General features: G+C 53.9%; 1 protein-coding gene across 1 annotated transcript in view; it reads right to left on the minus strand.

The window, feature by feature from the left end:
• Positions 1-15,594, minus strand: part of FAM178B (family with sequence similarity 178, member B) — a 99,532-nt gene that overhangs the window by 24,091 nt on the left and 59,847 nt on the right. The window contains exon 14 of the mRNA XM_010829855.1: positions 7,201-7,288. Coding sequence (XP_010828157.1) covers positions 7,201-7,288 — 88 coding nt within the window. The remainder of the gene's footprint in view (positions 1-7,200; positions 7,289-15,594) is intronic.

The raw sequence follows: 15,594 nt of genomic DNA on the forward strand, positions 1-15,594 counted from the left end.
ACCCTGCTTATTTAACTTATATGCAGAGTACATCATGAGAAATGCTGGACTGGATGAAGCACAAGCTGGAATCAAGACTGCCGGGAGAAATATCAATAACGTCAGATATGCAGATGATACCACCCTTATGGCAGAAAGTGAAGAAGAACTAAAGAGCCTCTTGATGAAAGTGGAAGAGGAGAGTGAAAAAGGTGGCTTAAAACTCAACATTCAGAAAACTAACATCATGGCAAATAGATGGGGAAACAATGGAAACAGTGAGAGACTATTTTGGGGGGCTCCAAAATCACTGCAGATGGTGATTGCAGCCAAGAAATTAAAAGATGCTTGCTCCTTGGAAGACAAGTTATGACCAACATATTAGACAGCATATTAAAAAGCAGAGACATTACTTTGCCAACAAAGGTCCATCTAGTCAAAGCTATGGTTTTTCCAGTAGTCATGTACAGATGTGAGAGTTGGACTATAAAGAAAGCTGAGCACCGAAGAATTGATGCTTTTGAACTGTGGTGTTGGAGAAGAGTCTTGAGAGTCCCTTGGACAGCAAGGAGGTCCAACCAGTCTATCCCAAAGGAAATCAGTCCTGAATATTCATCGGAAGGACTGATGCTGAAGCTGAAACTCCAATACTTTGAACCACCTGATGCGAAAAACGTGTCTCATTTGAAAAGACCTTGAGCTGGGAAAGACTGAAGGCGGGAGCAGAAGGGGACAACAGAGGATGAGATGGTTGGATGTCATCACGGACTCAACTGACATGAGTTTGAGTAAGCTGTGGGAGTTGGTAATGGACAGGGAAGCCTCGCGTGCTGCAGTCCATGGGGTCGCAGAGTCGGACACGACTGAGGGGCTGAAGTGAACTAGCACCTTCTGATATGTGATGCCATTTACTTGTTTGCTATGTTTATTATTATCTGCTTGTCCGTCCCTACTAGGATGTCAGCTCCACGAGGGCAGGGGTGGTCCCTTCAGTGTTCCCAGAGCCTCGTATAGCAATGGTGCCTGGCACAGCTGTGCCCCCTTATCCAAAGTTTCACTCTCCATGGTTTCAGATACCCGTAGTCAACCAAGATCTGAAAATGTTAAATGGAAAATTTCAGAAATAAATAATTTGTGGGACTTCCCTAGGGGTCCAGTGGCTAAGATGGGGTTCTCAATACAAGGGGTGTGGGGTTTGATCCCAGGTCAGGGAACTAGATCCCATATGCCACGAGTAAGAGTCCACGTGCTGCAACTATGACCTGGGTCAGTCAGGCGCCCACAAGCAGCCTGCACCGTACCTCCCGTGGAGAGCAGGGGCTACTGTGTGTGCTTAATACGTGTTTGCTAAATGAGTGAACAGATGAACAGCAGGTCAGGTCTGCAGCTGGTCTTTCCACAATAGATGCAACTCTTTGTCCCCCTTGATTTCAGCCGTTTGAAGCCTATATTTTCCAAACTCCAGACTGGAAGGCACGGCTTGACAAAAGAGGCTTATGGTGTTGCAAGAGGTGGCCTGGGATAAGAAAGAAACTCCCGATTTCTCTCCAAACCTGTTCTGCCTATATCTTGCCTGTCTTAGTAAAGGGCTTCTCCATCCTGCCAGTTGCACAGGTTCTGGAGCCCTCCACGTCTCCTTTCTCTTACATTCTACTTCCCGCTGGCTGTACTTGGGAAATGCGCCAAGAACCTAACCTGCTCACCACCTCCGTCACCATCTCCCCAGGCCACATCGCCAACAGCTCTTACCAGGATTACTGCAACTGTCTTTTTCTACCCCACCCTAGGGGCGCTAGTGGTAAAGAACCCACCTGCCAATTCAAGAGACAAAAGAGATGCAGGTTCGATCCCTGGGTCTGGAAGATCCCCCGTAGGAGAGCATGGCAACTCACTCCAGTATTCTTGCCTGGAGAATTCCATGGACAGAGGAGCCTGGTAGGCCACAGTCCATGTAGTGACATGGAGTTGGACATGACTGAAGTGACTCAGCATGCATGCACCCCACCCCTAACAGTCTAGTCTCAATGCAGCAGCCAGTGTAATTGTAAAAGATTTTTATGAATCAAGTTATGTCTCTCCTGTTATCAACACCTTCCTGCAGCTCTCCACTTTGGCACGGAAGTCAAGCTCTCTCCTGAGTCCCCACTTACCCCTCTGGCCTCAACGCCTCTTACTCCACTCTCAGCCCTCTGCTGCAGCCACACTGGCCCTGCTTTTTCTCTCATCTAAGAGGCCTTTGTCTGCTCCAGTGCCTTTACACGTGCTGTTCCCTCTGCCTGGAATGTCTTCCCCCCAAGAAACCTGTGTGACTTCTTCAGGTCTGTGCTCAGATGTCCCCTTCTCTGTTCATTACTATAAAGCAGCGTCTTCTCCCAACACTCCCTTCTCCTCCCTTCTCCTCTTTATCAGGCTTTATTTTTCTCCACAGCACTTAGCACCATCTGGAATGCCAAAGATTTGCTTCTGTCCTGGTGCCTGTGTCTGTCTTCCGGAGAGTTCTAGGAGGGAGGGACTGAGCTCTGTTCAGGGCTGTGTCTTCCACACCCTGAGCTGTGTCTGGAGCACACTGGTGCCTGGAGTCCAAACCCTGCTGTTTCTGGGATATTCTCAGGATTCACAGGAGCAACAAGAAAGAAGCAGTTTGATCCTAAGACTCTCCTGGAAGATGCAAGCCTTGGGGCTGGTGTGTTCCAACCACCTACAGAAGTCCTGTCCCTCAGATTCAGTTCTCCAGCACCCGCTTCTGCTCCTGGGGCCTTAGGCTGCAGCCTCAGATAGAAACGCAACCCATCCAGGCCCTGGGGGCTCCTCCTGCCCAGCAATGCCCCAAAAGCCCCTGCCTGGGCACTCACCCCAGACCTTCTCCTCTGGTGAGCCCGTTCTCACCCCTTGAACTGCCCTTCACGGTGAGTCAATTGCTAAGGTTTATCAAGCAAGTAAGACAGAGATTCGATCCCTGGGCTGTGAAGATCCCTTGGAGGAGGAAATGGCAACCCACTCCAGTATTCTTGCCTGGGAAATCCCATGGACAGAGAAGCCTGGAGGGCTACAGTCCATGGAGGTCACAAGAGAGTCAGACATGATTTAGCGACTAAACAACAACAGCAAAAATCAAGCCTGTATATATGGATGAAGGAAGTGGGAGGGCTGGCCCTTGTCCTCCTGTCTGCCGTCTGGGACCAAAGTTCAAGGCACCAGCTGGGTGCATCGGCATGAAGCAGCAGGTATGGTTCAGGCTGTCCCCACAATGGGAGCCGAGGAGGAAGGGGCTGGACGAGCAGAGGCGGCACGCTGCAGGGGTCCAGGGCACAGACTCTGCAGTCAGGGCACCTGGGTTTTGCATCCTAGCTTCACGGTTCTTCCACCTCGTGACCCTGAGAAATTTCCTAGTTGTACCTGCCTCCGTTTCCCTATCTGTAAATGTGGATGGCATCACTGACTCAATGGACATGAATTTGAGCAAAGTCCAGTAGATGGTGAAAGACAGGGAAGCCTGGTGTGCCTCAGTCCATGGGGCTGCGAAGAGTGGGACGTGACTGAGCGACTGAACAACAGCAAAGCGGGGACAAGAGAACCAGACCTGACCACTGGGCCTGCTGCAAGAGGCGAGTCCTGTACAGGGCACCGGGGCTCAGCTGTGCTCCGTGGCACGTTAGAGCCAACACTCTGGTTGGCATGTGATGGATGGAAAGGAAGAAGTGCCCTGGGCACAAAGCCGCGTGCAGAGGGCGGCCAGGCTGGCCTGTGAGGAAGGCGGGGGCAGCCCTGGCAGCCAGGGCTTCGAGGAGAAGTGGGGAAAGGGGGCATGTGGGCGGGACGTGGGTGGCTCTGGGCTTGAGGCGACCCTTTGAAGGCGTGTCTCCTAAGGAACCGTCTGACAGGCCCAACTGGAAAGGGGAGCGCTTGCAGCCCGGAGACCTGGGAGGAGGCCGTGCGGCCGCCCTGGGCTTGCAGGGAGGACAGACGGGGAAGCGCACGGGAGGGATGGCTGAGGCAGACCCCAGCCGGTCCGTCCTCCCCTTCCGTCTGGCGTGGGTCTGCACGCGATGCACTGCCCGCCTGCTGATGGTCTCAGCTCCTCTGCACAAGCACTGACTCATCCTTCAGGACCTGGTTCAGGACGTCTCTGGAAGCCACTTGGCTGCCTGGGCCAGAATTAGTCATTGTGTCCTCAGCCTGGCTCGCTCACAGCCTCTCCTTTGAGGTTGTCTCCGGGTGCGGAGCCTGTACACGAGAGGTGCACCACTGGGGTTTCATGAATGCATGGTGGGCATGCGGGCAGGTGGGTGACTGGTGTGGCAGGACAGTCCTGGAGCTGGGACCCACCGGGCAGGGCTGGGCCTGGCCGGACAGGCTGGGAGCACCCAGGCCAGCTCTCCCTGGGGGAGGCCTGCCTCCCACCCCCGCCAGCCCTGCTCACCTGCCTCCCCTGCGGGTCCCCCCCAGGCCCAGACCCCTGGCGCTCCCCCTACACCACTCTCCTCACCCTCTCCGGCCTTCATCACGCTCCCCACACTCTCCGCTGCACAAGCTCCAGCCAAAAAACAAATCAAAACAAAACCCCAAGCCTTGACCTGGCCCTGACGCTCTAGCCAGCCTGTGTTTTCCTGGTTGCTGCCAAGTGCCGCCAGAAGGTGGCTACTCCCACCCCCAACCTGCGGCCGGTCCTGCCTTTTCCGATCTCGACACTCTGGCCTCGCACCTGCTCTCGCTTCTCTGCAGAGTTCACAGGTTGCCCTGCAGTGCCTGTCTGTTAGGCTGCCCCCGTCGCCCGGGGCCTCCTGGGACCACTGGTCTCGCTCCCACCGCATCTCTGCCTGCCCTGCACCTGTCTGGTCCCTCCGTCCTCTTTCTTGCAGAGGCTCTGTCATCAGGCCCAGTGTGCAGGCCACCCCTCAACTCCTCACTGTCCTTCCCAAGCTCTCTGCCTGGGGAACCATCCTTGAACACCCTGGAGCTCAGCCCTGGGTTCCCTCAGCCCACGAGTGTGTGCTGAGGTCCTGTGTGTGCCAGGTACTGTGCTAGGAGCTGACAAGCAAGAGTGAGCATAGACCATTTGGTCCTTGCACTCAGGGAGCTGCTCTTGGGTGTGTGTGTGTGTCTGTGTGTAACATAGACCCTGAATAAATTAAAAAAAAATTCAGGAGGTGAGCATCATGTGCTGTGTGTGCTTAATCGCTCAGTCATGTCTGATTCTCTGCAACCCCATGAACTGTAGCCCACCAGGCTCCTCTATCCATGGGATTCTCCAGGCAAGAATACTGGAGTGGGTTGCCATTCCCTTCTCCAGGGGATCTTCCTGACCCAGGGATCAAACCCAGGTCTCCTGCAGGTGAATCCTTTACCAGCTGAGCTACCAGGGAAGCCCAGTGAGCACCATGAGTACTTTCAAATAGGGTGCTGATGCCAGGGCACTTTGGGTTGGGTGGTCAGGAAAGGCTTCCTGGAGGAGGTGACACTTCAACTGGAACTGAAGTGACCAGAAACTCCTGCCAAGCTTGCCCTGCGCCTTTTGCAGGGGAAAAGCGTGAAAGGCAGAGGGGGCAGCCGGGGCAAAGCCAGGGCCCACTTGGATGAGCCCACCCAACCAGTCACCTTTCTGAGCTCCTGCACTGGGACTGTGGTCTCTCAGGCCACCCCACCCCAGGAGGGTCCAGAACATTCTCGGCACTCTGGCCAAGGGGTGATGCTGCCGTGCCGTGTGCACCTCCAGTGACTAGAGACTCAGCCTTTCCCTGGGACTGCCTCGCCTGGCTCACGCGGCGGAGCTAGATGGCTCAGCTGTCCCCGGCAAGTCTTATGGGTTCCAGGGAGACTACTGGGGTTGGAGGCAGGTAAGAGCATTCTCACCTTCCCCCCAGGCCCCCCAGGCCTCCCCCCACCCCACATCCTGGGCGGTTGTGACCCACGCTGCCTCCAGGGCCCCTTAACTACTGCTCTCTGAGCTGCAAAGAGATTGCAATCAGAGCTTCCTGGAGAGAAGAGGGAAAAGGAAAGAAGACCCTTCCTCCCCGCTGCGCCCAGCACGCTGACATGGGAGAGCAAGGAAAGAAGGCCCTTCCTCCCCGCTGCGCCCAGCGCGCTGACATGGGAGAGCAGGCAGTGCTCACAGCCGTATTCGTTTTCACCTTCGTCGTTCTTCCACCTATAAAGGTCACAGACGCTGGGGCTGGGGAGGAGGGAACGGGAGTCGGAGGCCAGCAGGCGCAGAGTTTCTGTTTGGGAGATGGACAGTGGTCCTTCAGAATGGTTAGAGCTCTGCACTTAAAACTGCTAAGATGGGGACTTCCCTGGTGCTAAGCGGCTAAGACTCCAAGCTCCCAAGGCAGAGGGCCCGGGTTCAATCCCTGGTCAGGGAACCAGACCCTGCATGCTGCAATTAAAGATCCTGCATGCAGTTGCTGGGGGGAAGGGACAGTTAGGGAGTTTGGGATGAATTTGTACACAGTGCTATATTTAAAATGGATAACCAGTAAGGACCCACTGTGTAGCACAGGGAGCTCTGCTTAATGTTATGTGGTGACCTGGATGGGGGGCGGCTTTGGGGGAGAACGGGAACATCTATATGTGCGGCTGAGCCCCTTTCTGTTCACCTGAAACTACCACAACATTGTTAAGCGGCTACACCCCAATACAGGACAAAAGGTTTAAAGTTTGGAGGAAAAAAGATCCAACATCCCCAACTAAGGCCCAGTGCAGCCAAATGAGTAAATATTCCTTGGGGGCCCTGATAGTTAAAGACTCTGCCTGTGGTGCAGGAGGCCTGGGTTCCATCCCTGCGTCAGGAAGATCTTCTGAAGAAGAGAATGGCAACTCACTCCAGTATTCTTGCCTGGAAAGTTCCATGGACGGAGGAGTCTGGCAGGGCTGCAGCCCATGGGACACAAAGAGCTGGACACGACTGAGTAACTAACGAACACACACGAAAATTGTTAAGGTAGTAAAAAAAAAAAAAAAAAGTCAAAATAGTAAATTTTATGTTATGTATATTTTACCACAGCTTTAAAAAAAGCAATACCGGCTTCCAGCTCATTGCTTTATCCTCAGTGGCTGGCACAGAGTAGGCGTGCAGAAAGTGACTGTTAGATGCAAGGATGTGAGCAGAAAAGGCAAACCCACCTTGAACTTCCCTGGCCTGAGGCTCCCAACCTTCAGGAAAAGTGGCAGGAGGGGCTGGCTGGCTTCCCCCAGCCCCCAGAGGATGCTGAGGCAAACACTTACCTGGGCCTTCTCCTGCCAGAGAGAGAGCCTCTCTTGCTGGTTCAGCAGCCGTGCCATGACCAGGAGGCTGAGCTGGCCTCGAAGCTGCCTGCGGGAAAAGGGGAGACAGGGACTGAGGGCATGCACTCTGCTGGGCTTGTGGGGGTTAAGGTCGGGGGGTGGGCAGGGAAGTGTAGGACACACACCGAGAGGGAGCAGAGCCCCTCTGTCTGGGGAATTTTAGCTTTCTCCTTTGGTTTCCAGCATTTATGATTTATTTTAGAAGTCATAAAAAACATGCCAGATGGGAAAGTTTAAAAATAAGCAAAAAGAAAATAATTAATGAAAAAAAAGGTGGTGATTTCAGAGGCTAGCATAGTAGTGTTTTTCTTCTTAGTTTTTTCTTTTTCTCTATAAGTCTGTGCTACACAGAGATACTGTTCAACCACTTCTGTACAGACCATCGTCCTTTTTTTCCTTTGCAGCGTTAAGATCTTTCAGCCTGTGGAAGGTGGTAGAAAGTGGGTGATCGGGGCTGGTGAGGCCACATTTTGTTGTTTTTTTTCCACCCAGTATCCAGTGATTTTTCTTTGGAGAGTCCCCTCACTCCCACCCCCAGCCCAGATTCGGGTTCCCAGGCGAGCATGTGAGCCGGGCCTGGCCCATCAGCCCCTGTGTTCAAGCCACTGCGAAGGGGCCTCCAGGTCTCGACTGGGACCAGTGGAGCGAGTGCTCTTCCAGCAGGGCCACTAATCTGTTGGGAGGGGCTTCTATAGTCCCTGGTGCCCACCCTGCCTCTCTGGGGGGCTGGGGCAGGGGTCGAGGAGGCTGGAGGATGAAGCAAGTAGAGATAGAGCCCTCCCTGCCTGAAGCCTCCAACCCCCAGACCTATGCAGTCAGCGGATAAAGTCCCCTTTGCTTCTTCAGCAAGTCTGAGCTGTGCTCCTAAGACTAGCGCCAGTCCTGACTGATTCCCTCAGGGTGGAGTGGGTACCGGCTCTTCTACAGTAAAGCCTTATAATGGGGATTTCAGATGCTAATGTTTATGGCTCTGATTTTTTCTTTCTATTTTATTTTTTAAATTATGAAAATATGATAACACACTTACAGGAGACTTGGAAAATACAGAACAAAGTTACACATAGCTCCACGATATATTTGGAGAAGGAAATGGCAACCCATTCTAGTCTTCTTGCCTGGAGAATCCCGTGGACAAAGGAGTCTGGTGGGCTGCCGTCTATAGGGTCACACAGAGTTGGACACAACTGAAGCAACTTAGCAGCAGCAGCAGCAGCAGCCACGATATATTGGGGCTTTCCTTGTAGTTCAGTAGTAAAGAATCCACCTGCAATGCAGGTGACCAGGGTTTGATGCCTGGGTAGGGAAGATCCCCTGGAGAAGAAAATGGCAACACACTCCAGTATTCTTGACTGGAGAATCCCACAGACAGAGGAGCCTGGCAGGCTACAGTCTATGGGGTTGCAAAGAGTCAGACACGGCAGTGACTAAACCACCACCACCATCACTATGTATTACAACGATTTTTTAAGTAGATTAAGATTTTTAATTCGAGTTTCAATATCAAATTCTCAAAAATTAATAGAATGGATATACAGAAAAGTAGAAGGATACAGTAGGCCTGAAAAGCACCACAAACCAATTCAATAGCATTAAGATTTACATAATTTTCACGCAAGTAGGATACAAATTCTATTCAAGTTTCCATAGACTATTAACTAGGAGATACTGGAACATATCCAGGGACATAAAACAAGGTGCAAACTTTTCATGGTCTAAAGGTATTAAAATCATAGAATCTGTTATCAGTGGAATTATATTAGAAATCAGTATCGAAAGATAAGTGAAAATAACCCACATATTTTCAAGTGCAATGTGACATTTACCAAAAGAGACCTTTGACTTAGTCGGGCTCTGGCTTTCATGGGTCCCTGAGGGCTGGGGTGAGTAAGGGGAGAGAGAAGAGGGGAGTAGAGACCAGAGTATGGGACTGGGGGTGGCAGTGGCCAGGAGGGGCTGGAGGGGGCGATGGGAGGCGGGGTGGGAGGGTTACATCTTCCTCACACTTCGACACATTTGTGGCCCCCACGGGCAGCAGAGGTCAGCCCCTGACATGGATTCTGCTGTGGCCACAGTCTCTAATTCCCACAGAAAGCTATCACCAGAAAGCCCGGCGACCAAGGTGGATGTGCGCGTTTGTGTCCCCTAGAGCCGGAGGAAACCGAAGGAACATGGTGGAAAACACTTGGGTCAGAACCAGCTCCATAGAGGAGACATGCCCTTGAGCAGCAACACTGCTGGAGGGACCCCGCGGGCGCCCCCGCCCCCATCCCGGAAGGACACCACAAGGAACAGAAGGGTGGCACAAGGGGACGGCAGGCTGCAGGCAGTCCTCGGAAATGGCGTCTCCCCAAAGAAGTACTTGGGGGAGGCAGGACTGAGCCTGGCGCCCCCTCAGGGGGGCTGAAGGCGCCCCTGCAACTCCCCCAGGGCCTGCACCCATCCTGGCCTCATGTGGCGGGGGTGGGGAGCTCCTGGGTGGTGGGGAACGGAGGTGGGAATGGCCTCCTCCAACTTCCCATGGGGCTGAGCAGGTGGTACCTGAAGCAGGCACCTTATTTATATTCTTATTCAAGAAAATCAGAGGAATCAACAATGCAAGAAGCTCTTGATCTAAAAAAACAAACAAAAAACAGCATCAGGCAGCAGTGCCCCTTACCAGAAGGGCAGCCGTGAGAAAGAGCAGGGGACGCTCCCACACAGCTGGTGGGGACACAAACGCGCACACCCAGCTCGGTCACCTGCCGGGCGAGACCTGCTCACCCACAACCCAGCAGTCCTCCTCCCTGGCACAGAGATACAACGCAGGAAAAAACAGAGAGGCAGACGTGCAATGTCGGTGCACGAATGGACAGACGACTGGACTCCATCTGCAGCACTCAACAACCATGGATGAGCCAGGATTCCTTCCACCCAGCAGCGTGGGTGACCTCACAGCGCTGTGCGGAAGAAGCCATTACAAAAGAGTACATGTGTATGATTAAGTACAAAAACGGGGATCCTGCTATCCTTGGTGGGGGGCAGGTTCTGTTCACGTTTCATTTCCTTTTTTTTTGGTCGCACCACATGGCTTGCAGGATCTTAGTTCCCCGACCAGGGATTGAACCTATGCCCAGCAGTGAAAAGAGCCCTAACCACTGGACCGCCGGGGAATCCCCTCCTTTCGTTCTGGGTGCTGCGTGTGTTGGACTTGTGAAAACTCGCTGAGGACACACTTACAGTCGGTGTTTTGTTTGTATGCTGCAATTCAATAGAACGATTACTTAAAGAAGTTCAGCTGGGTGGGGGTGGGGGTGGGCTAAGGATTGCCCAGTTTAGCCAATAAAAATACAGGTGGTGGTTGTTGTTCAGTCGCTAAGTGGTGTCCAACTCTGCGACCCCATGGACTGGCAGCATGCCGGCCTCCCTGTCCCTCACTATCTCCCAGAGTTATAGGATGATATAGGATGCCCAGTTAAATTTGAATTTCTTATAGATAAGGAATAATAATATCCTACAGACAAGGAATAATTCCTTAGCATAACTTCCTCCCATGTGATCTTTGTGTTGTATCTGGCGTCCCTGAGAGAGATCAGCCATCCTGGACTGGCAAGAGCTGCCATTAGGCAGCGCAGGGCCCTCTCTGACCCTGGTTCCCTCTGCAGAGCGCGTCAGTGTTCCCACCGACCACCTGAGTCCTGGGGAGAGGCAATCCCACCTGGACTCCGCCAAGAGACAGAAAGCAAGAGCCCCTCATCCAGCGCCCCCCATACCAGCCTTCTGCGGGTGAAGGCAGGCAGGGCCCCGCCCCACAGCCGGAGCTCCACCCCGTCTCTCCTTGGGCTCCGCCCACCACCGCAGCACTGTCTGCCAGAACCTGCTCTCCAGCTGTTCCCCGCCAGCCCGGCCCGGCAGCAGCTGGGCCGGAGCACAGTGGGAGGTAGACGGACCCTGCAGCCCCTCCAGCCGCTGCTGCAAGGCGAACTTGCAGCGGGAGTCAGAAGTCCAGCATCTGGGCTTCATTAACCCAAATCCGAGCCTTCGGCAGCGCTCTTGCCCACAGCGGGAGGGGAGGGGCCGACCCTGGACAGGGGTGCAGGCAGAGCCAGGGCTGGTTCCAGGAGGAAGAGGCGGACAGAGCTGTTGTCCGGGGGTGAAAAATAAAGAGCAAAGCGCTAGAAAGAGCACCGAGGGGACGAATGGATGAAAGAAACCCACATCTGCGGGCCGCGTTCCCTGCTTGCCCACTGCCTTTCATCCCCACGGCCCTTCTCTGCCTTCTAAACACAGTCCCCTGCCCTCTCAGTTCCCACTGGGACACAGACAGGGAGACAGGACCGGTTTTCAATTTTACACTGAGAAGTTACTGGTCAGAGGAGGAAAAGCCAAGACTCATCCCAACCACCACCCAAACTGCACAGGGCGCAAGCAGGGGCGAGGGCAGGGAGGAGGGTGGGAGTGGGGCGAGGCCTGCGGCTAGGGTGGTTGACCCCACCCGGGAGGCCTCCCAGGAACTCAAAACAGGCGGACAAAGGAGGACGCAGAAAGCCCTGGAACCTTCCCAGCTACTGTCATATAAGGCAACGGGCTCAGCCCACTGCGCTCACACCAGGCCAGGCCCCTTCAGCGGCCTGCCCCCTCCACCCCGCGGGCCGCTGCAAGACCAGGACGCTGGATCAGCACACGGAGGGGCCTAAGGCGCAGGGAGGTTTGGAAATGACTTTTCCAAACCGACAGCAGAGCCCGGTCAGACGTGGAGCACAGGCGCTCAGTTTCCCAGCCTCCAGCCTCTCTCCCCCCAGGTCCTGCAAGGGGCAGCCTGCTGGGGCCCTGGGGGCAGCAAAGGCACCATGCCCGCAAGGGCCAGGAGGGTGCCAGGACCACCACACAGGTCAACGCAGCCCCTTCAGACAGGAACCGGGCCCTGCCGAAGCTGAACTGCCCAGAAAGGCCATCGGGCATCTGGCCAAATGTGTGAGCGGCCTTTTCCATGTCTCCAGGGCAGTTCAGGAAGCAACCACTGCGGCTGGTTCCCGGTGGAAACACTGCCCAACACCCTGCCCAAGGCCAACAGCGGGCCTGCCTCTCCTGGGCCGCTCAGGCCCCCTCACCCGCACTGCCTTCTCTCAGCCACCTGCCCCCCAGTCCTTCCCCTGGAGTCTCCTGTCTTGCATGTGAGCACGTGTTACCCGGGCAGGCAGATGGGGGCCTGGGCTCAGAGGTGCGGGTCACCTCCTCAGACGTCTGCCCGGTCATCTCACACCCACTGGGGCACAAACGTGAACACAGCACAGGGCTGACAGGAAGAGAAGGCGGCATGCAGCCAGCCTCGGACCCACACAGGGGGGCTCCCACCGGGCAACGTGAAGGAGCTGTCTATGATCGCTGGCTTTGCCATGACTTATGCCCACAAGTGCTGGCCATGCCAGGGGAGCCAGATACGAGGCAGAACACTGTATGGTCCCACTGGGACCCGAGTCTGAAGCTCAGCACAACAAATCCATGGGACGAAAGCTGCCGAAGTGGTTCTTTTCGCAGAGCAAATGCCTGGGAGGGGTCCAGGGACCTTCTAGGGGAGCAGGTGTTTCTGGCTGGTGGCGCAGTGGTGGCTGCACAGACCTGGCGCAGTGCCCAGTGTCCACCTCTGATATGTCCTCTCCTGCATGTACATTATAACCAAACAAGAAGGTGACTGCCGTTAGCAAACAAAGTTCACATCGACAGTCACATCTGGACTGCCATCCTCCTCTCTCCCTTCCTCCCTCCCTTTCTCTCTTTCTGGTATTATGATGAAACCTAGACCCCTAACAACACCGGAAAAGTCACCTGGTCTCGTGTCCTGGGACCCGCATATCGGTCCATTCAGTCAGGGCCTCCGCATACTTGAAGAAAAGTCGCCAGGGACTTCCCTGGTGGTCCAGTGGCTAAGACTGCGCTCCCAGAGCAGGGGGCCCGGGTTCGATCCCTGATCAGAAAATTAGATTCCACATGCTGCAACTAAGACCCAGCACAAATAAATAAATATTAAAAAAAAAACAGTTGCCATACTTCGCACACTATCCCTTCCCTCTAGTGCAACAGCTACTCTTCTGTCTTTTGGAATCTTTTTGCCATTCTGGGTGGGTTCTTCTGAAAGCCCTTGAGGTTGTTGACATTCTTTCTCATCAAGCAAGGCGCTCAGAACTGAAGTGGACCCTTATTTTGGGGGGAGCCCCTCGACGATACGCTCTTGACAGGTTGAGCCCAAAGTCTAGTTCACACACCTGACTGCCCAATCCCGTTTCCTAGATCCTGTTCCTCATTGTGCATCTCAGTCTTTCTCTCCCACTCAGCCCATCATTATGGTCTTTCGAGATCTTTGGGGATCTTCACTGTCAGTTGCCTTCATGTTATGTATGAACCCGACCACTGTTCTGTTAATGGCCTCGTCCAAGACCTTGGGTCTGTGCTGGCCCACCTGTCAGTGGAGACAGAGTTCTGGGTGGTGCCCAGACCTGTCCTCCAGGTGGACTCTGATAGCCAGTGCACCTTCTGATGACGAGTCCGTCTAATTGGACATCACTCTTCAGCCCACGCTTCTGTGTGTTGTGGCAAGATAGGAAGTGCATCTCCATCAAATGCCCTACAGAATCCAGACAGCCCTCTCCAGGGTATTCTGGTTAGCCTATCAAAAACTAAATGCGGCTAGGCTGGCATGATTTATTCTTAGGAATCCTAGAGAGCAGGGCTTCCTTTTCTATGTATGCGCTCACAAGCTTTCCCCTGGGGAGTTCTGTTGAGGAACACGTCAAGTCCACAGCGCTGAGTGAAGAAGGACACTCTTCTTCTTCACCCCCGGGGAGCTCTCCCTTCCCCAGAGGTCTCTGTGGAGTCAGGGCACCCCCACGTCGTGCAGGACGGACGTGGAGGGGACCTCAACTCATCCCACCCAGTTAGATGCTGCCATCCCGTCTCCCCCTGCTATTACAGGCTGCAATCCCCTTTGATCAATATTCTAGTCCAGGTGAAAAATTAGGCTCCTTCACAAAGAAGACAGAAACAAAACAGGAATTACATGGTGTTGTTCTCTCTTCACCAGGGTTATCATTTCCCTGTCAGCCCAGAAGAGTGCTCCTCGCACCAAAAATAACTACACAGGGGACATCCCTGGCGGTCCAGTGGTTAGGACTCCACGCTTCCACTGCAGGGGGTGTGGGTTCAATCCCTGGTCAGGGAACTAAGATCCCACATGCCTCTCAGTGTGGCAAAAAAAAAATATATATATATATATATACACACACACACACATACAGAAGCTCCTTCCGTGGGCTTTAGCTATTCCCAAAAGAACTGTCAGCGGTTCATCTGGTTCATGTTATTTTTCCATGTGCCTTGCCTTCTTTCTCTCCTGTATCTTTCAAGATCCGAGATCATGCATGATGAGCTCTGGGTGCAGACCTTGCCGTCTCTAGATATTAATACTTCCTGCTTTTTCCTTTGCTGGGTCCATTTGCAATCCATGTTCAAAGTCTTACTGTAGGATCTTCTGGCCCACCGGAGCCACTCTGTCTTTGGAATCTGCTACTAAAAAATTCTCGCTCTCTCTGCTTTTTGAAATCTGCCCTTCAGAAGCCAGCTCTCCACCAGCAAGCTCCCTCTTCTGTGCCAGGATTCCAGGGACCCAGAGTGCAAAGTCACAGCCCCTGTCCTCAGGACACTCACAGCCCAAGGCGTCAACCAAGGGCACCAACAACCAGGATTCTGCATCCAGAGGTTTCTACAAAGCGGAGCTGCCTCCTCGGAGCCTAGTCTTGGGGTTGAGGAAGCACCGACCAGGCAAAGAGGCTTTTCGGCGAAGAGGAAACAGACTGAAACGTTCGAGACAACTGCTCCTCATGGGTTTGGGTAGTGGCACAGCTTCTGGATAGGGCTGGAGTGTGGAAGCCTGCAGGGGTTGAGGGGCTGGGGAACATGGAGGGACATGGAAGGTTCTGGAAAGCAGGCAGGAAGGCCTTAACACACCAGGCAGGGCTGTTTGAATTTCATCCTGGGCACAGAAGTCTGAAGGATTTTAAGCGAAGGAGTGACAGGGCCAGATGTGCACCAGGAGCAGGATCCCACTGCCAGACAGCATGGGGACGGTCACAGTGGTAAGAGATTGGAGATGGCGAGCTTCGGCCAGCCTTGGAGGGTGACGTGGAGAGGCAACGGTTGTGGGAGATGGGGCTGCTTGAAGGACACTGGTTTGTACTCTCATTTTTCACTGCTACGCTCCACTTTGCCTTCAGCCTAACACCGCATCCCTGGTTGAGGAGGTTGGGGAGAGCGCGGGCAGCACAGCAGTGTTGGTGAGTTGATCGTTTGCGCTTAACTAGTCGG

The sequence above is a fragment of the Bison bison genome, unplaced genomic scaffold (genome assembly GCF_000754665.1).
Source record: "Bison bison bison isolate TAMUID 2011002044 unplaced genomic scaffold, Bison_UMD1.0 scf7180017864508, whole genome shotgun sequence".
In the NCBI taxonomy this organism is placed as follows: Eukaryota; Metazoa; Chordata; class Mammalia; order Artiodactyla; family Bovidae; genus Bison; species Bison bison.